Source organism: Alligator mississippiensis, chromosome 1 (assembly GCF_030867095.1).
Source record: "Alligator mississippiensis isolate rAllMis1 chromosome 1, rAllMis1, whole genome shotgun sequence".
In the NCBI taxonomy this organism is placed as follows: Eukaryota; Metazoa; Chordata; order Crocodylia; family Alligatoridae; genus Alligator; species Alligator mississippiensis.
Window position 1 is genome coordinate 232868194 of NC_081824.1, and position 21073 is coordinate 232889266.

General features: G+C 45.4%; 1 protein-coding gene across 1 annotated transcript; it reads left to right on the top strand.

The window, feature by feature from the left end:
• The first annotated feature begins 478 nt into the window (after positions 1-478).
• On the top strand, positions 479-3726 carry LOC132250113 (oxidized low-density lipoprotein receptor 1-like). Its single transcript, XM_059726316.1, has 3 exons — positions 479-769; positions 1938-2080; positions 3108-3726. The coding sequence occupies exons 1-3, from the start codon at positions 542-544 to the stop codon at positions 3235-3237; spliced, it is 501 nt and encodes a 166-aa protein (XP_059582299.1). The 5' UTR covers positions 479-541; the 3' UTR covers positions 3238-3726.
• Positions 3727-21073: the final 17347 nt, after the last annotated feature.

Consider the following 21073-nt stretch of genomic DNA (forward strand, 5'->3'; position numbering starts at 1 on the left):
ATGCAGATCTGTGGCTATTCAACAAAGTGTTTCTGTGTGAGAGGGACAAAATCATGGCCACAAACTTGTCCTCTTCAAAGAAATGTTGGGAAAAAATGTTGGATCTTGTTCAAAAGAAAGGCTTGATATTACATAAAGGTGGGGGGGGGGGGAGACTTGGTCTTTAGGGCATGAGGTCTCTTTTCAAATTATGGAAGATTAGGGGGAAAATTGTTAAAGTAGGTAAAAATTGAAATGGAATGCTTTCAAAATGTGGAAATATTTGAGTGACCCAAACACAGAATGATTTGGGGTTATGAGATGATAAAAATGCCCGTGATTTTACCTTTATTCAGGATAGGAAAATGGTTTCACCACTCAGGAGGTTTCAGAAGATGGAAAACCACGTCCCCAGGCCACAGCAGGCATCACTGTACTGATTTCATTTTGAGGCTGACACCTTTCAGTCAGGGCCTGGCGTTCCTGTCTCTTGCCACCTCTCAGTACTGGGGTCAAGACGTCACCTCCTGTCCCCAGATAGGAGGTGAAGGAAGAAGGCAGCATGAAATCCCTCTGCAGACAGCAAAGTCTCCAGCACTGGTGTGATGGGGGATGGGGTAAGCTTCTCTGTAATGTGTTTGTTCCAGGGCAGAAGTGTCCAGCACAGTGGGCTACTGCTGAGGGCAGGTCCTATCTCTTTTCTCCTGAGAAAGGAACTTGGGAACATTGTAAATCCTCCTGCATGTCTCAGTCTGCCCGGCTGCTCAGCACTCAGAAGAGAAAAGAGCTGGTAAGTGTATGCTTCCTGTAACATTATATCAGTGCAAAATGTCTAGCTGAATGAGCATGTCCCTGCTCATGAGCTTTGCTGTAGGACACGTCTCAATACTCAATCTGTTGTGGGGAAGGTGGGTGTTGGTGGCTGGGCACAGGGTGCCTCAGCATGAGGTTAGCCAGCAGGGAGTCCCCACGCTGAGGCATGCTGTGCCCCAGCCAGCCAGGGAGCGCCGTGGGGAGACAGGGGAGCTGGTAGCCCAGAGCTATTTACTTCCCCATCTTGAGCCTCACTGTATCTCAGCCATCCAGAGAGCAGCTGGCTGGAGTGCAAGGTGCCCCAGCGAGTGGGCTTAGCAGCACATGGACATGGAGGAGTAGGCAACCCTCACATCTTCTCGTGTCCTGGCATACAGCACACTGCTGTGCTTGGCATTGCTTTTTATTCACGTGCTTTTTTTGTTTGTTTGTTTTTGTTTTGTTTTTTGCTGCTGGGAAATCCCGGTAGCAAATTTTGTCCCAGCACTGTAAATTAGCAGTACCATACCTGGTTTAGTGTGTAACGCATGAGGTTTATGACACCACAGGAGGTTTGCCTGCCACAAACTGCATGCACATACAGGTCTGGATCTGGACTCTGTGAGCAGAAAATATCCAAAGCCTCAATGTGTGGTTCTGTAGCACCCTCCACCTCCTCAGTCGGTTCAACCTCCATCTTAGGAGCTGTGCAGTGGTCTGATTTGGCTGGTAGCTGAGCACACTACTGAAGGGGAAAACTGTGGCCTAAGGAAATATCCAAGGCTGCATTGTAACCTTTGGCATAGCAAAGACTGGGCCCCTGGGCCATTCCCATTGGGAGTTTTGGGAGAATATCATTATTTGGGCTCTTACCATCACCCTGAACTATCTCCACACATGTTAATGGGATTTTCCTTGCATCCAAAAGTTCTGGACTGCAATTTTGAATATATCAGCCAGAACAGACTTGGGTTTTGGAGGTAATGAGTAGGTGAGCGAACAGGTTGTAACCCCGGAAGTGAGAACCCAGTATTATCTAAAGGGGTGATCTCTGCACTGAGGTCTGCATGGGTACTGTATGTAGGGAACAGCCAAGACCCTGCTAGCATTTTCAAGGCATTTGCACTCCCTAACAGCTGACAGAATTCACCTTCTCTCCATTTTAGGATTTCATAAAACAAGAATTATATCAATATTATGAAAATCGTAAAGGTGTTCTCTGGTACTACCCATTCTGGATTGGACTGTCATATGATCCTGGATCCAGGAAGTGGGTCTGGGAAGACAACACAGCTCTCTCCTCTGGCCTGTAAGTCTGTGTCACTAGGATGACCTCACCTCTGCACCAGCGTACATCACTCGCAGCGGTATGCAGTTCACCATGGAAGTGGGAGCTTCAGGCTGCACCAAACAAGTGGGGTCTTGAACGTTGCCAGAGATTCATCTGGCAATAGACCCCACCCCCAGCACAGGTCCCAAACAGCCCCCCACCTCCCTTTGGCAAACTCCTATTTCCCAATGCTCTTGCAGAGCTGTGGTCTGATCAAATACAAGTCTTTAAAGATGTTAGGGACCTTTCATCTCGACTCAGCACACACAGACCTATTGTTTGTAAGCCCAACAGAAACTGGTGTGGGGTGGCCTTGGGAAGCCTGTTAGTGCAACAGCAGAGGGTAGGACCAAAGCCATGACACCTCCTCATCTTACTAACATAACTTCTTTCTCTTTAAAAAATGTCTGTTTTAAGATCCATAATCACCTTGTAAAGGGCAGCCATTTGGGATTGTGCAAGGGTTCACAGCATTTTATCATTGCTATGGGACATGAGATGGTGAGAAAGGGGAGGTGATATACTGAAGAGAAACCTGGTACATGAATTTCTACTATGGATGCTGCCTACACTCAGGTGATCTGTGGTTTACATATGAGAGTATGGAGGCTTTTCTCTCACTCATTATGGGAATGGGGACCCCTCTGGGAAAATCAATCAGCAGATTAAAAAAAATGTTCAACATGTTTCATTCCAGGAACAATTTCTGGCAGGGGGGAGATTAGGTGAGGAAGGGGTGCAGATGTCCAGAGTGTGATTTTTAGTACACCCTGTCTTGTACAGTGTGCCATGGAAGTGCAGGGATTCTGTGCTGGGAACATCTAGTCTCACCCAATCACTTCTGGCCTTGAGCAGAAAAGCATCCCTGATGCTCCTTCTGTTAAATCGTTGTTCAGCATTGCCCAGTGTCAGTACAACCAGCACAGAGAGCCCCCAGCCCTGTGTCTTGGTATGGTGAGCTCAGGGGGGACAGACATGAACCATAAACTTTGCACTTCTGTTCCAGGTTTGATCTCCAAGATCTCAGTCATCAGAATGATCAGGGCAGAGTTTGTGCCTATGTCCAAGGTGGGAAAGCTAAGCCTGGAGGCTGTGGAGAAACTCACTTTTGCATTTGTGAGAAGGGAAAAAAGTAGAGAGACATTAATGGGAAAAAAAGTGGGAATGCCAGCCTGAGATGCTACATAGACACAGGAAAACATCATTTCTTTCTGCCCGCTCTGGACTTTTGTGTGTGTGCCTGTTTCCTGGATCTCTCACCCCAGCAATGAAGCTGCCTGTACTGGAGCCAACAGACATGGGCAGGGCCCTTCTGCTTACATCCCCAGATCCCACTTTCTTGGTTTGTATTTTGAGCATGTGATGGCAACCACTTGGGAAAAGAGAAAGTCCTAAGAGGCAACGGTGTGTATGGCCATAGGAGCATCACAGGCCCCTGGAAATGAGACTGCCATCCTGCAGTGACTGCCCCTGCCCAGGCACAGACTGGGCGCCCCCTGCTCTTTGCAAAGCAGGCTCTGGTCGTGCCCAAGTGCCGGAGCTACAGGGCCTGGTTTCTGTTCATTCCCTTGGGGAGACTCCATGTCCTCTATATGTTACAGGAATTATACCTTGCTTCTGAAATAAACCATTGCCCATTACCCCTGTATCCCGCTGCATGAATAATGGGGGCAGAGAGGTCAGGAACAGGTGTGCACACCTGGCAACTCTGTTAGGCCGGTATGATTTCAGGCTGTGGGAAGCCAGGTCTGGGGGTTACTTCAGGCCAGGAAGTCAGAAGCCAGGAGATCTGTCTGGGGAACCAAGTGGAGGGTCCAGAGGGTCAGGCAGAGCACAAGATCAGGAGGCTGGGTAAGGTTTCTGGGAGGTTGGGCCAATGCCCAGTCAGCTTTTTGGAAGGTGAAGTAGAGAGCATGTTCAGGAGGCCACCTAGGTCACGTATGCAAGGAATCCATCAGTCAGTAGGAGCACAAGCCAAGGGTGCACAATGTAGGAACAAGGTTCAGCTCTGTTGACTAGATATGATCCATTGCAGGTGAAGCGTTTCTGTGGGAAGGAATAGGGGTCAGCTGACCTTGGGTGGCCACTATGGTGGCAAGGAGTGTGTGCGCACCTAGGCCTAGGTGGAGGATGCTTGTAACCTGTGTTTATCACTTTGGTATGGCAGGGAGGTGTCAGCTGGGTTTGAGGCACTGCACTGGTTAGACTAGAGCTCCTGGTTCAAGGCCTCTATCTGATACTATTGACCCCCCTGCCAATGTGCTGCTTCAAGAACCCCTTTCAGGGTGGGCTGACCTAGGTTTTAATGAGTGGTCCTTAGAACATTTCCGTACCAAATTAGCTCCCCTGTGTGTTCTTCTTGTCCATACCCTACCAAATCTACTAGGTTTTGTAATTTCCCTTATCTCCATCTTGGGCTCTATGGATATCTTTGACCTAGTATTCTTCCTTCTCATGCACCATTACGGGTGATGGAGAAGGTTGGGAAAAGTGAGGGAGTGTGCTTTCTGTGTACAGCTTGAACAGGGACATGTAAAAGCCCAGATGGATTTTCAAAGTTATGAGGAGCTGATTGGATTAATTCTCTGAGTGATATGGAAGGGGCTGATATACCTGTAAGCAGGGGTGATGCATAGGTGGTGCACGCAGGTGCACGTACACCCCCTGTTTGTGGCGGTGCACCCCCTGCAAAAAGCTGCGACTGATACTGCCGGCAGCACGTGCAGGTGGTCACCACTCGCCACCCCACTGCTGGTGTCTGCGGGCGGTCTGTGATCACCCCTGGCCACCACCACCAGCATGCACCATTCATGCCTGTAAGCCAGTTTCTGTGAGGGCTGGTGAATATGGAGATGTTGTGTTGACAGAGATACTTTCTGTCCAATCGAGTAAACAAGGCTCCTGCTGCTGCTATTGGTCCACCTGTCATTTGTAAACCTCCTTTGCCTTTTCCAGCTTGTCTTTTAGTATGTCTATACAAATGCTGTGGTGTGGAGGGAGAGGACACTTTAACTAGAGTGTCACGTGCATTCACTCGACGAGATTTAGTTAAAGTGCTCCTGCCACCATGTTGCAATGTGGGGATGTTAAGTACATGTGACGTGGATGCTTTTGGAGTGTGCTAATTAGCATGCTTCAGCAGACTTGCAGACTCAATTAATGGAGTCAGCTCTGAAGTGCGCTAATTAGCACATGTCAGAGCAGAGGTCCATCATGTTTATAGCTGCCGTTAGTTCCTAGTAGACAAGTTGTACCCAGTCCATGCCTGCAGGATTATTGAAGGTAACCAGTAGAGCAGGGTGTAGCCAGGAATGGAGCCCAGAATCAGCAAAGAAGGGCATTGCCCAATTGAGGCATGCGTGGATTTATTATAGGCTAACTTGGCACGTGTTAACAGAGGAATCCAAGCTGTCTTTCTGGAAATTGCAGTGGTACTGGAAGTAATGCTCTAGGACCTCGTTTATGCTCTCTGCTTGACCATTTGTTTGTGGGTGGTAATGTGAACAAGACTGGGCATGGACTTTCAGCAGATGTAGGACCTCACGCCTGAATGGGATTTGTGATTATATGTTATGTGGTCTGGCAGACCATGAAGGTGAACCACATTGTCCTAACCATAACTGGACTTTATTTTTAGTTGAGGGCAGACTTATGCATGGAATAAAGTGGCATATTTTGGTTAACTGCACTGTCACCTTCAGGACTATGGAATATCCTTTGGATTTGGGCATCTCTACATTAAAGGCCAGGGAACTGATGGACCAGGGTCACTGGGAAGAGGAAGAGGCAGGAGCAGCACCCAAGGTGTCTGTGTGGGTCTTTTTGTGTGGGCATAAAGATCACAGAAGACGACAGTCTCAGATTGTCTCATGCAGGTATGGCCATCAGAAATACAAGGCAACCAGTTAATGTCTTTTCTGTTCCTGGGTGCCCAGCTAACAGTGAATCATGGCTCCCCTGGGGTATGGTCAGTTTGGCCAGATCCAGAGGCATATAAATTTTATCTTGAGGGAATGAGAACCCCCTCCCATACCTGGGGGATCTGTCAAGAAAAAGCAGTCTCCTCTTTCAAGGAAATTACTTCTTGGGTAGAAGTGTATAGCAGGGTTAGCAAGACTGAGTTATGTGGCACTAATGACATTGTGGGCTGTAGAATAGGACGGGGTTCTGCTGGCAACGGAACAATGCCGTGTCACAATCCAACTTCCAGGGTAGCGTGTCTGCCTTTCCATTTCTGGACTCAGATTGGTACAAGATTTGGAAATGAAAACAGGAGGAAAAAAACATCAAGCACAGCTGTCTCTGATTGAGTAGTTTCATCTTATGGAAATATTCTAGGTTCTTGTGGTCTGTAAGGATCTGTATCTTGTGTTGCGCTCATTCATGGTAGTGCTGCCAGAGACACTATGGCTGATATCACCTTCCCCAAAGGCAATACAAGTGGCCAGGACTTCCTGATACAGAATCTCATCATTTTGTTTGGCTGAGTATGTTTTCTGGAGAAGAGAGTACAGGGATGCAGAGGTGTTCTGGGCCCTGCCACTGGGAGAACACTGCACCTATGGCCATGCTTGATGCATCTATTTCTATGGCAAATGGCAGGGCAGGGTCTGGGTGGAAAGCACAGGGGTAGAAGTGAAGGCCCGTTTCAGGTGTTTAAATACTTGCTGGACAACCTTGGTTCAGTAGAACTGGATTTTTTTTATTTTTTTTTTGCAGTAACATACTGAGGGGGCTTACTACCTCCGCAAACTTTGCAGTAAAAGTTCACAAACTCTAAAATCCTTGGAGCTGTTTTACTTGGGGCGGGGGGGCTTTTCACTCACCTATGGCCTGAACCTTCCTTGGGTTCAGTTTTAGGCTTTCACAAGACAGACCAAATCCAAGGAACTTTTTTGTCAGTTTGTTGAATGAGCACTTCTGCACTTTCATCACCAGGGTGTATTGGCACAGCTTTTCCAGTATTATTGAGGTGTCACAGGTTGGCTAGGTTCTTCTGAGAAGATCACAATGTCATCCAGGTACACAATCACAAAATGTTGCAGTAGGTCTCATAGCACACTGTTGATAAAGCCATGGAAAGTACCTTGAGCACTGGTAAGTCTGAAGGGCATATCAAGTATTGAAAATGCCCATACTTTTCCCCTCATGCTCAGCATGGATTCACAGGAGGTCATAAAATCCTCAAAGATCAACTGTATTGAAGATACAAGCTGTTTTGAGCTGATCTAGCAGCTCTGAGAGGGCACTGGTTACGGATAGTAATTTGGTTCAATGCCCAATATTGAATGCATAGATGGAAACTCCTGTCCTTTTATTTTTGAAAAACAGGATGTGAGCTCATGCAGGTGAGCTGGACCTATGTATAGACCAGGTTCCCTTTAGGTACTCACAGACGTCAGAGTTTGGACTCTGACATAGAATAAATACATCCCACAGGAATTTTTGCTGTCAGCTGTAGGTGGATGGGAAAGTCATGATCACAATGCAAAGGAAGAACACACATTTTTATTTTCAAAGATATCCACAAGCTCCTAGTATTTCCTAAGTAATCAGTAGGGCTCTGCAAATCTTCAGGTACTGATTTGATTCAGAGGAAATTCGACCCAATTTGGTGGCCAAATCTCCAAAAAAAAGTTGAATCAGGGACCAAGAAAAAGGTCTGAATCAATTTGTAGCTGAATTGAATGAGAAAAGATTCTAGAATTACACACGTGTGCATGCACACACACTCACACTCTGCCCCCCCTCACTGCACACACACATTCTGTCCCTCCCCCACTGCGCACACACACACACACACACACACACTCTCCCTCCAGCATTGCTCTCTCTCCCCCCAACTCCCTCTCTCGTTGCATGGATGCAAAGACACACACACACACACACACACACACACACACACACACACCTCCTGTTCCTGGCCGGCCCCAGGGTGCTGGCATGGACCCTGTACTCCCCTGGTCTGGCAATGCAGCCAGGAACCACGTGGTACAGGAGTGGCTGGCAGGTGGTCAGGGAAGAGGAGGCAGGAAGTGGGCACACGAGCACAGTGACAACTAGGTAGGAGCCCAGGGCCCACACTGGTGTCCCAGTACCAGCACTGGTGGGGACCAGAGCAGGGTGGCAGGAGAACAAGGCTGGGAAAGCAGGGGCTCTATGAAGCTGGGACAGCTTCCTCCTCTCCTTACAGGTGCAGCCCAGCCTGGCTCTGTACTCCTGCCGCCTGGCACTGGGCTCCGCCAATGCTAGCCCCAGCACGCCAGCATGGGCCCCATGCTCCTGCCCATCTGTCGCTGCTGCTCAATGCTATCCCCCTCCCCCAATCTGCACTGCTTTTACTGCTTCTGTGCCCACCTACCAGCTGCTCCTGTGCTATGTGGTTCCTGGATGTATGGTTGGACAGGAGCACTTTGCAGGAGCCATCTCGGCCCAGCCCATGACTGAGGACTGGGCTGATCACCCACACTTCTCCCCTGACTCCCCTGCCCCCCGCCCCCTTTATCTTACCTGAATTTCCCTCTTGGACAAGGGGGCACAGGGAACATCCACAGGGTCCCAGGACAGAAGCCTCTGGCTTCCTGTTAGGGAAGAAGGGAAGGTGGGGGTGGGGTGGGGCTAGGTGGGACTTGTTGCTGACCTGCTGAGTCCTGCCACTGGCTTCTCCTGGGTCCTACTGCCCCTTGCTCCTATCTACTGTCCTGTCTGGCACTGAGCTCTCTGCAGCCCTCTCACCGTACCCTCTTTGTTGCTGGGGCTCTACACAATTATGTGACCCCTATGAGAACTCCTCCTGCCATATAGCCTCACCCAGGTCCACCAGTGAAAATAAGAACATAAATATAAGTCCCTGAGCTATAACATAAATAATAATAATGCAGGCCACACTCTGTCTCTTTATGAAGACAAACTTCTCCCCAAACATTGAAGGCATCCCAGCCCTGGAGGCAACCTTATGAGCTCCTGGAGCCCCATTAGTCTTACAAGCAGCAGATCAGGGAGCCAAATGTCTTTGAGTAGTTCTGTCCTGCAAGATCTCCTTCCCCTGGTAGGTGCTAGAGAACTAACCCCTGCCAGCCCCATCCCTCTGGATTATATATGCCCAGGGCCCTGCCTCCTTCCGGTCAGCTGGCCGGGTGCAGGTGCCAGCTAATTCCCTCATTAGCCTGTCGCCAAGGCACCTTCAGCTGTGCAGCTCTGCCTAGCTCCTTGTGCTCTCTAGCTAGGCTGCTACTGACCTTAAAGGAGCAGGCATACTTTAGTGGCCTGTGATATTGTATTGTTCCTAACCAGTGGCTTTGCAACCTCTTCTTGAACACCTCCAGTGATGGAGAGTTCACAACTTCCCTATGCAGCCTATTCTTCAACTACACTCCTTCAATGACTCTTAGCTTTTGCGTAGTTCTCTCTGCAGCCAGCATACTCACCATATGTTATCCTGTTAGCATACCCCTTTGTTTAACAGACCCATCACAAGCACACCTCTTAATTTGGCTTTTTTCCAGTGTCTTAATTTGGGATTGTCCACTGGTCCCACTTACCACCTTTCATTAACATATCCAATTATTTCATCCCTTTGATTGAGCTGGTTAGTGCCAAGTTCACTTAATTTGAGGTGATAAGAAGACCCTTTCTATGTTGTGTTAGAAGAACTTCTCACAGTGATAAGAAAGATATAATCTAATATAATCTAACATAATCTAATCTAATCTAATACAATGATCCTGAAGAGCTTGACAAAAACAACTCAGAGCCAGCTGATAAACACAATGAAAAATTAAGCAGGCTATACAAAACTTAGGCAATGATTAAATAAGGCTAAATATAGAGCAGGCTCAACTTTAAAACATAAAATATGATAAACTACCCTAACAACCCCCTCTTTGATATTCACCTATGGCATCACTGCATGGAAGTCAGTCTGGTAATGAAACTCTGCCCCTGCTGCTCAAGACCTGCATGGGTTGCAACTATAAGCCAACCTCTTTTCACAGTGAGTGATCATTTCACCCCAGGATTGCCTGACAGCCTTCTTATTGAAGGAGCTTGTCATATTATAGTCCCTGCAGCTGTTGAGCTTGATAGCATTCTAGTTTGAAATATAGCCATTTCATTTACCAGCAGAATAAAATCATGCATACAAGCAGTATCATTTGCACAGAGAGCAAAACTACAATAGGATGTAACATTAGATTAAAAAATCCCAAACGCTTGGACTCCATCCAATCAAAGTTTCCCACCAAAAATGTTGTCCAGCATTCTAGACCTTTCTAATACTGCAGTACTTCTGTTCTATTCTGTTTAATCTGAACCATGGCTTCTTTCTTGTATTTCTCTAGAGATTGGAGTACAGTGTGGAGATCATGATGAGACAATACTTGCTGCAAAACTGGCGAATCCAAGCCCAGCTGCACTGGAGTTATATCCTGATATTGCCATGGTTTAGCTTGGATAGACTGAACTGTCCACTGGGGCACAAAATACATAAAATCACAACTGCTAACTGATGAAACATTACAAAAAAAAAATAAATTGACAGAAAATATGAGATACAAAATGTCTTGGTTAATCAAAACATACGTGGTATGATCATATACACAAACACACTCCTTTCCAGCATATCCAACAACAGTATGGTTTTTACAAGCTAAATCAAAGGGACGCTTTTAGACTTAAGCTTATTAATACAGGCATTCATCTCATGCTTAAAAGATTATGGTCCTCCCACACACACTCCACATTTTCATGAATTAGACATCCCTTGATATTAATGGTCCTCCACTTCCTTTGCTGCTTAAATGCTCACTGTTGATGGTCACTGGGGTATATCACAACATGTTTATTTACTCCAAGGCCCACTGATACCAGTGGAAGTGGTGCTAACAGTAACCACATGAGCCACAATTCGCTGGTTCAGTTCACTGTAGATAAAAGAAACTAAGTTCCTCCACCTGGAAAGGGCTTTTTCTCCTTGAGTGACATTGTTCCAAACAATTTTTCTCAGCTCTATTGGCAAATATCCCTGAAGACCAGAGCAGACGATTTGAGTGATTCTGGTCTGGCTTAAAGCTTGAGCCTGTGTTTAGTGCAAGGCTAGAGAAACATTGTACCAAAATAATTTATCAATTGTTGTAACTATAATTTGGTGGTCTTATTCTTCAATTGGTTGGAGCACAGGCAGGATGTCTCCCTCTAGCTGTTCCTCAATTCCCAGACGTGATAATGAACTCATCGAGGGTTTCCCAACATAGTTATTTAATAACTTCCGCAACAAAGTGAAGTACCTGATCCAAATCTATTTCTTTAGATATTCCCACCATGAAAGCACAGTGTTCAATAATTGCTTTGCAGTTATGTTAGCAGTGTTACATCTAGTTGGGATGGCCTCAATCCATTTTGAAAAAGGATCTAGTAGTACTAATCAATACTTGTTTCCATTTTTAGTAGTAGGCAAGGGTCCAATGTTATCCACCTGTATCCTTGACCAAGGTCCATTAATTCTGATGCCTCAGTTGTACCTTTCTTTTACTAGAATCAGCATTGCTCATAGCACAGGGCAAACAGTTATCTATTCATCGCTGTACATCTTGCCCAACAGAAGGCCACCATCCTGTCTGAGACCACTGTCTCCATGGTCTCTTTCCATCCTATGTGTCCTCTTTCATGTACAAACTTTATCAACTAGTTTCTGACTCCTTGTGGAACTACCTACTGTCTAGCCTCAGTAGCTGGGTCAATTCTCCAAATCACACCTACTAGTTGTGTCACATCATCTCAAATCTCAGTCATTTTCCTGAAACTGTTTTAAACAATCTAGGCTCACCACATTTGACTTTTCTTTGAGCTTGCCGAGTAAGCACTGCCATGTGCAGGCATTCCTTTCCCTTTCTGTCTGCTTCTTTTGTCAGTGCATCTGCCCAACTATTCCAGAATCCTTCTTTACTCTTTGTCTTCTGATGGCCTCTGACGTGCTAGACTGTAGTCTTTCCTGATCTATTAACAATAGCTTGATGTGTCCTTGGTGTCCTTTAGACAGTTAGTTTGTATTTGATGTTCAAGTGCCTTATTTTTTGTGAACTAGAACCATATATATTGTGTATCTATATTCCCTGTTTGGTGAGATTGCATTTTAATAGAGTTTAAAATTGCATAACCCTTAGTAAAACCGTTCTTTGGGCTTTACCTCATTACTAACCTGTATCCTGAGTGGTGGTATATAATAGAACAGATATTGCCTATAGTTTTTATGTTGTTGTGTATATATTTATATTATAGATATGTATTTATATTTATACTTATTCTTTTTTATATGATTCATTATATTAATAAATTTGTCTGTAGTTAAGCCAAAGAGTGTCCTGACTTGGTCCTCTACAGGGGAAGGCAGGAAACTGCGCACAGCAGCAGTTTCACCCCAGAGCACACATGCCCTGTTAACTTCTCCCTTCAATTGGAGAGAGAAGTACTTACCAAGGTACTACCTGGGCTACACACCCTAATTCCTGGTCACCCAGTTTATGGTTTTCCCTGTATGTAGTAACCTGATCCATCCACAAACCAAATACTCCAGTCCTCTGACTATGCCTTCTCTAAAGTTAAGTCTATTTGAACCGACCAATTTAGCCTGTGGTACTCTGTGAAAGAGCATTTATGTGAAAGAGCATTTATGCTCTTCCCAAATGCACCACTAACCCATGTGATACAGTTGGTATTTTGTGCTGCCATTCAAAATAAGCATCACAGTTCATAAGAGCTAGAGTCCACTCAACCAATCTGGGACTTGAAATGTCTTTCTTTAATCTTCCCAGGTAGAATATATTTTACAGAAGAATGGGCTCTCTGGACTATTACACTCGCCTCTCCTACAATGTACTCCCACTGTCTCGGTACCCAAATTAATCCCAAACACTCCTTTTCACATGAATTAAAGGTCTATTCAGGCCCTGTTTGGGTTCGTGAGGCCTGAGCCACTGGTCTTTGTTCTTTTGCTTTCCCCTGCACTAGATTTCATAGACATTAGGGCTGGAAGGGACCTTGAAGATCATCAAGTGCAGCCCTCGCCCCAAGGGCAAGAAGTCAGCTCCAGTCAAGTAGGGGTTAGATCTCTTGGCAGTTGCCAGCTGCAAGGCATAGGGTTTTGTCTCATCTGGGTGAGCCAATGCAGGAGCTTACACCAGATCCCTTTTTAACTAAATTAAAGCTTCTTGTTCTTCTGGGTCCCATTCCCACTGTTGCTTTTTTTTTCCAACAAGTTTAACAAAAGGTTGATGTTTCTCAGCGAACATGGGAATGAACTCCCTTCAGAAATTCAATGTTCCCAACAATGCTTGCAGAGGTAATAAGTCTGTTGGGGCTGGCAATTTGTCTATCAACTGTACTTGCTGCCCATCTGGAGTTCTCCCATTCTGACCCAATGTAATTCGTAGGTATTTTACCTCCTTGACTACCAACTGCGTCTTAGCTCTGTTAACCTTGAATCCTGTTATTTCAATTATCTGCAACACTTCCCTGGTCACTTCCACTACTTGCTTTTTATCACCTTCACGTATCAGTATGTCATCTATGTATGAAAACACGCAACTTTGACTATCAGAAAAAGTTTGTCTTATATCCTTACCACATGTGTGCAGCATATCGCTGGGGCATTGTAAAATTCTTGGAGCACTTAAGGAAAACAATACTGTTGTCCCCGAATGTGAATCCAAATTTATACCAGCATTTTTGTGCCAAGGGAATGGCAAACCATGCATTAGCCAAGTCCAGTACTGAAAACCACTTCACCCCTCCTGCTATGGCTACTAGAATTTCAAGGTATTTTGCCACAACAGGGGCTTTGACAGGAGTCACTACATTCAGAGCTCTGAAGTCTATTCTCAGTATCCAGGTTTTCCCATCTGCTTTCAGATCAGGCCAAGCTGGGAAATTACATATCCTAGGCATCTGTACTATCCTTCCTGCCTCAACAAACTATGGATTGTGGGTTGTAACCCCACTGCAGCCTCTGATGGATATTTTTATTGCCTCTGTGATAGAGGGTCTGGTCCCTCAATCAAGACACAAGTCTGTATCTTGCCACATTCTAGTTTATCCTTTGCCCAACCTTAGGAAATGCCTGCATCCACTCATCCTGGTCAACTTAATCAGTTACAGCAGGAGCCTTGATAGCTGCACAATGACGCACTGCAGAAATCAACACACTCATTAACTCCCTTGGCCATTCCACAGACACCCATTAGCTAACTCCGACAGTATTGCTCCCTGCTGCAAAGCAGTTATTCCTAAAATTTCATTTTCATTGTCTCCACCTGGCTTATCCTTCTGTATTCCCTATTTCTCCTGAAACTGCCACTCTCCTTTTGTGGGTCACAACAGGTTGGGTAACTGGTGAGTCCTCTAACTATTCAGTATAGGATTGCAGTTGCAAATTATTGAGGTCCATCAACACCCCATCTGGAACCCATGGCTGTTGCAAAATACTGATTGAGGCTCCAATATCAATCAGCATTTGGGAGTTTCGTACAATCCCCTTTTCTCCCAGAAAAGATTGAGTGGTTTGGAGCCCCTAGTAGTCAAAGCATCCTACTAGCCCTCTGGGCGCTTGGGGAGCGGGGCATCCCTGTTGTGGGTCAGAAGGTGCAGATGACTGAGTCGACCTATTTGGGTCTAGCTCTGCTCTTTCCACTAGTTCTTCTGTCCTAATGAGCTCTATCAATCTCTTCACCAATGCATTAGGGGGAGCCCCAATCCACTTCTCTCTATCTTCATCCATAGAAATCTATTTCTTCCAGACCTTTGTCCAGGGGGGAATCACAACCTTCCTCATTTTGAGCCCCTTTGCAGATTCCATAGTCCATCCTACCTCCGGGTCCTCAACCACACCTTAGACCTCTTTCCCTGAATTCCATCTTGTGCTGAGGAGTACTGAACTTACTGAAAAGTTGACCATTGTTACTAAATGCAACAGCCTGTATCAGTTCTCCTCTATTATCCTTTTTCCACAGCTCCTTCTTAGGACTGTTTCCTTTGTACATTATTCCTGCCTTTTGAATTTGAGTACTCAGCTCAGGCCACTGCATAGGTCCTAATATGACTTTCATCAGTGCAGCCAGTCTTTCTATCAGGGTGGTCTTGAATCCCAAATTATCAGTTATAATCTCCATTTCCCAATTGGGGAACCAAACCTGATGCACACCCTAACAACTACTTCCTCCAGGTATAAGTTTCAGAGCTTTCTCCAGGTTTCTGCACTTTCATAAAGTGCAACCAGGACAATATCTGAGCACCTAAAGGTGCAGTCAAAATTCTCCTAGCCCACCTGTATAAGTCATTTGCAACTGGCTGGCCATCATCCAAAGCTGTCTTAATCACTGACCAGTCCTCTGAATTACACCTAGCTTGGGCTACAGCTTGACAATCAGAAATAGTTCATGCACTCTGATGCCAACACTCTGCAAGCCACTGAATAATGCACCCTTGTTCAACAGACCTAAATTCATAGTACCTGTTCTGGTACAGACACTGACAGTCTGTTCTACCCTCTCCACTGCTGCTGATCCAGTACCTCCTGTTCCCCCTGCAGCTGGAGCTTGTCCATCTTTATAATCTGCTGTATTACCACTGGAGCCATAGGAAACTGTTCCATCTTTTCCTTCACATCATGAAACTCCTGCCTCAAAGGAACATAAGGACTCAAAGCTTTTGCCTCTTCAGGTTGATCCCTACCTCCACTAGGGCCCAGGGAATCTGGATGCAACCAAATGTTTTTGTCCCAGTTACCAGGCTGCCTCAACCCAGCTGTGACAGTCGCTGCTACTCTCTGCTTCTCCTGTAATTGAGCCTGAAGGCTACAAATCACCTCACAACAATGCTGGTGGTCTATCTCTGACCCATTCTGCTCTTTAGTGTCCCATATAACTGCACTCATTTCTGCCTCAACTTCAGCAAGATTCCCTTTAAACTGCTGAAGTTCACTTTCCAACCTCCTACATTAATTCCTTAATTTATCTCTCCTCTGTGGTTGCCTTCCGTATAACAGCTGTCTAAAAAGCCTCTACAGTCATTTGACAGTGATGATTTTTCAGCTGCTTAATTTGTTCTTCCAGATCCCTACCTGGTCTCTCAAAACCTGTACCTCCTCTTGGGACTGAATTGCTACACCCCCTGTTCCCTCAGCAGCCACCCATAGAGCCCACCTGACTGCTGCTTTCCTTTTATGTTTTCCTGGACAGAGCTTACCACCGGTAACATACAACATGTATACCTTATATGCATCTGTCAGTCTGTCCACTTCTTGAAAAGCCCTGGGCTTCCGATGGCCAAACCCCTTCCTTTTCACCCAATTATATATTGGGTGTTGTCATTTTAGAAAAGGTAACTGTCCTTTTCAATTCCACAATGAAATGCTCTTCTCCTTTTCAGAAACTTGCCCTGTGTTTTCACTGTCCACAGGACAAACAACAATAGTTTCTCATTGCCTTAATCTGTAAATGTTGTGACCCTTTCAACAGAAAAAAAACAAAACAATAAACCTGTCTCCTCATGAAACTGATCCTATGTCTCCTTATGAGACTTCATATCATTCATATTTCCAACAGCTCTACACTCATAAAAGGATTCGTCCTGATTTATTGCCATGCTCTCCACCAACTGGTGGGAACCTGCTGACCATCTATAAACTCACTAGGGGGGACCAGAAGGGTTTGGGGGAGACCTTGTTTCCCCTAGCACCCCCCGGGATAACAAGGAATAATGGCCACAAGTTGTTGGAGATCAGGTTTAGATTAGACATCCATAGGAATTACTTCACAGTTAGGGCGGCTAGGATCTGGAACCAACTTCCAAAGGAAGTGGTGCTGGCTCCTACCCTGGGGGTCTTTAAGAAGCGGCTTGATGCCTACATGGCTGGGGTCTTTTGAGCCCAGTTTTCTTCCTGCCCACGCAGGGGGTCGGACTTGAAGATCTACATGGTCCCTTCCAACCCTACTTGTATGATTCTATGAACCGTTAGCATCACTGTCCACCAGATAGGGCGTAGGGCTCATTAAAGCACAATTAACCCTTAAACAGAACATGAAATATGAACACAGCCAACTCAGTGTCCTAAAATCAAAATCTAACTTCATTAGTACAACAAATATTATTTTAAAAGTATTTATATTAAGAGAGAGAAAAACATTTAGTACAATAATCTCGCCTAATCCCAGATGTTACTTTGCTCAACAGAAAAGGAAGCCACTCAGTTCCTGAAAGCAAAGGCTGCATCATTGGCTGGGACAATTCAGATAGATGTTGAAGGCTGGATTTATGATGCCAACCACATCTAACTTTCTTGCTACCCCTTTTATGCTTTTCTTCAACTTCACTCCTTTGCTGACTCTTTGCTTTTGGATTGGTGTCTCTGTGGTAAGCATACTGTCCATTTTGTATCCTGTTAGCATAGTCCTTTTTCAACAGACCCATCATGAGCACACCTCTTATTTTGGCCTTTTTCTGATGTCTTACTTCGGGCATTGTCCATTGGCCTTCCACACCACCAGTTTTTACCATATCCAATTATTTCATCCCTTTGATTCAGCTGGTTAGTGCCAAATTCAGTTCATTTGAGCTGGTAACAAAGTCAAATGTAATGTTAGAAGAACTTCTCACAGTGATAAAAAAGAAAAGTTATAATATAATGAGCACTATGAGCTCAATAAAAATAACTCCGACAAAAGGGAAAGTTAATGAGGCTATATAAAACTTAAGCAATGATTAAATAAGACTAAATATAAAGCAGGTGCAACTTTAAAGTATAACATATGACAAGCTACCCTAACAGTTAGTGGGGAAAGCAACAAGTGTGATGTCATGGTGGGTGTCTGCTATAGACCACCAGACCAGGAGGATGCAGTAGATGAGGCTTTCTCCAAACAACTAAAGGAAGAGAAATGTGTGCTGCTGAGCAAACAGCAGGGACCAGGTCTCCTGGACTGGGAATAGCTCCAATCCCATGTATTGTGCAGCAGCTCAGTGGGGCACAGGGAGCTCCTGCTGAGCCCTGCACATGGGGTGCAGGAGGGACAGTCACTTCCTGCACTGAAGAGGTTGGATCCCAGTCACACAGTGTCCCTCCCTCAGGGTCCAAGGTGCAGGCTTTGGAAAATTCATCTTCTTTCACCCAAATGCAGAATGGGAACATGGTTTGAATCCATGACAGTTATTTCAGGACAGGTAACCATTTTTCTCCCAGCCATAGCTTTGTGCTGTTCCTCCTGCTGGGTCTGAGTTTCTCAAAGACCCACAAGTTCCCCCTCATATCCCTCCCCAACCCTTAATTGCTCCAGCCAAGTCTCATCCATCTTTGCTAGACCCCAGTAGGTACGCGTGAGCCAGAAAATATCTCATCTGACCTCAGACTGGGAACTCCTCCCAATATAGACTCCTCAGTACGCTGGGCACACAGTTGCTGTGTGGGTCAGAGATGGAGCAACTCATCCCTACAGCACAGTCATGGAGCAGGGAGCCATGCACTAGCACCTGTAACAGGCTCATGAATCTGCATGCTCCAATTTTCTCCTGTCCATTATAAATTAGCTCATTCCACCTGTTTTATCATGCGACATTTTGACTCTTCAGCCCCTGGTTCTGATTCAAAGTGCAAAGTATCTCCAACCTGTACATTTTTTTCCCCCCCAGAAGGAAATCCTCTCTTTGGAGAGCAACAATGAATAAGGGTCATTTATTGCTCTTTCTCTTCAGTGTGCTATATAAATACAGTAAAGCAGCATCATATGGCTGACTCTAGCCTAGGCAGAATATCCTTGGAGTCCAGTTTTGACTATTTTGCCATATAAATAATGCAAGTTTTCCATCTTCTCTGATAAGTCGGTGGGGTTCACCTCCTTCCTCAGTTCCTACAAAAAAAGTTTGAAATTTTCAGTCAAGTGAGAGCTGAGAGAGTTATTTGGACTGGAGGAAGGTAATCCCAGGGAATGACAGAAGAGACTTTTGGTTCCAAGTTTGGGGTAGGGTTATGTCAGGTCAGAAGTCCAGGCCTTAATGTGGGTTTAGAGAAAGAACAAGTCATTTGCAACAGAGAGCAGAAGCTGCCATTTTGCACTATCCTGTTGTGTTGCTCCGGTTTTCAAGACACACTATACACCAGACACAAAGCAACACTGATCCAGCACCTGACATGTCACTGAGGCTAGAACCAACGTAGTTTGAAAACACAGCTCCTTAAGGGCTGCAATTAGACCAGGGGGGAACCTGGTACAAGTACAAGTCTCGGGGAAATGTGGATAAAAAAGCCAAAGCAAGATAGTGTTTGATTGATCTGAAGCAATATTCCATTTTAAAAATTGTGGAATATCCTAGGTGGAATATATATATATATATATATATATATATATATATATATATATATTTCTTTTTTATGTCAAATTACATATTTCATAGAACAAGGAAGGAAAATCTGTTTCCATTTTTTCCTTCAACCTGATCAACATTTCAAAGCAAAAAAAAAAAATGAATTCATAAAATAAAATTTCTGAATGTCAAGAATTCTGTGGACAAGAATAAAGTGTAAAGGTTTTCTTTTAGTTTTCTGCACAGACAGTTTGGCAGGACCCAAAGGGCTCTGTACAGCTATCTGACAGCACCAACCTCTGCTAAATTATTTGGACAGGTTTCAAGGTCTGTCTTTTTTTACAAAGCAGAACAGACTGATTCAGGAGCCAAAGAATATAAAACAATGCAGCAGTCATTGGAACAGTTCAATTCCTCCCTGGAAAGGCTCATCAGGATAATGCTCTAGGGTCACAGAGCTTGTGCATGCCCATGGTAGTAACCACATTTGAATGGTGACATGTGTACATTTGTCCAAGGTCAGGCAGCTAGGATGGGTAGGTGTGAAGAAACTCAGTTCTGCATTTTGAGAAGATAAAGGAACCAGGAGGTGAATATTAAGTGCATCGACCCAGCAGAGAGATGGCACACTGGGGACTGTTGAGGGAGATGGCTGAAGGAGACAGGGGAGTGTGGGGCTGCAGAAATGAAATGGATGCACCAGCAAAGAGCCTGGATTCTTGTGCTGCTATTGGCAGGAACAAGAAAAGAGACCTGGACCACATCATAGAGCTGTTTGGCCTCTGACCTGCAGAAGCCCTGGGGTCTGCACTTTCCAGAACTCCCCTTGGGAGATTCCTTACACAGGCAACCCCCACTTAAAGCTGTTTTGCTTAGCGCTATTTTGCTATAACACTCATTTTAAGTTGATACTTGATTCCATTTAACGCTCATTGAGTTTCATTATACCACTCGTGGTTGCTATCTTGGGTCATTAAAAACACTTGTGGTTGCCATCTCGGATCATCAAAAACTTTTGGTTTTGCTTAACACTTGGGTTTTCAAGAACCAGTTAAGAGCGTGCTAAGCAGGGGTTGGCTGTACTCTCCTTGCTACACGAATTTTACCTTCATTCTGCAAATAAACCATCTCCCACCACCCACTTGTCTCTCTGCATGAGTAATGGGGGCGAGGTGGTCAGGACTGGGTGTGCACGGGTGACCTGAGAGTCAGGAGGTGTTGCCAGGTCAGGAGTGCCATTGGAAAGGAGATGGGGGCACTTGCTGCCAACAATGGCCTCTAGCCTGTGTCATCCTGGTCTCCCCATTAGGCCTGTGGAAATGCGTATTACCTTGAAAACAGCAGTGACCAGGTCTCCTGGGCAAGGGCCAACTCTAGTCCCATGAGCTGTGGGGCAGTGGAAGTTACCGCTGAGCCCTGCACACGGGGTACAGGAGGAAAAGTTGCACTGAGCTGATGGGGTTTGGATTCCAGTTAGACATTATCTATTCCTGCATATTCAAAACGGGAGCTCAGTATCCCAGACACTCCTTCTCCCAGTGCTGGTAATGTAGCACTGATCTGGCCTATGGGCATGGGTATATTTATGTTCCAGACATGAATTCAGGCTTGTCAAGTTCTGCAGCC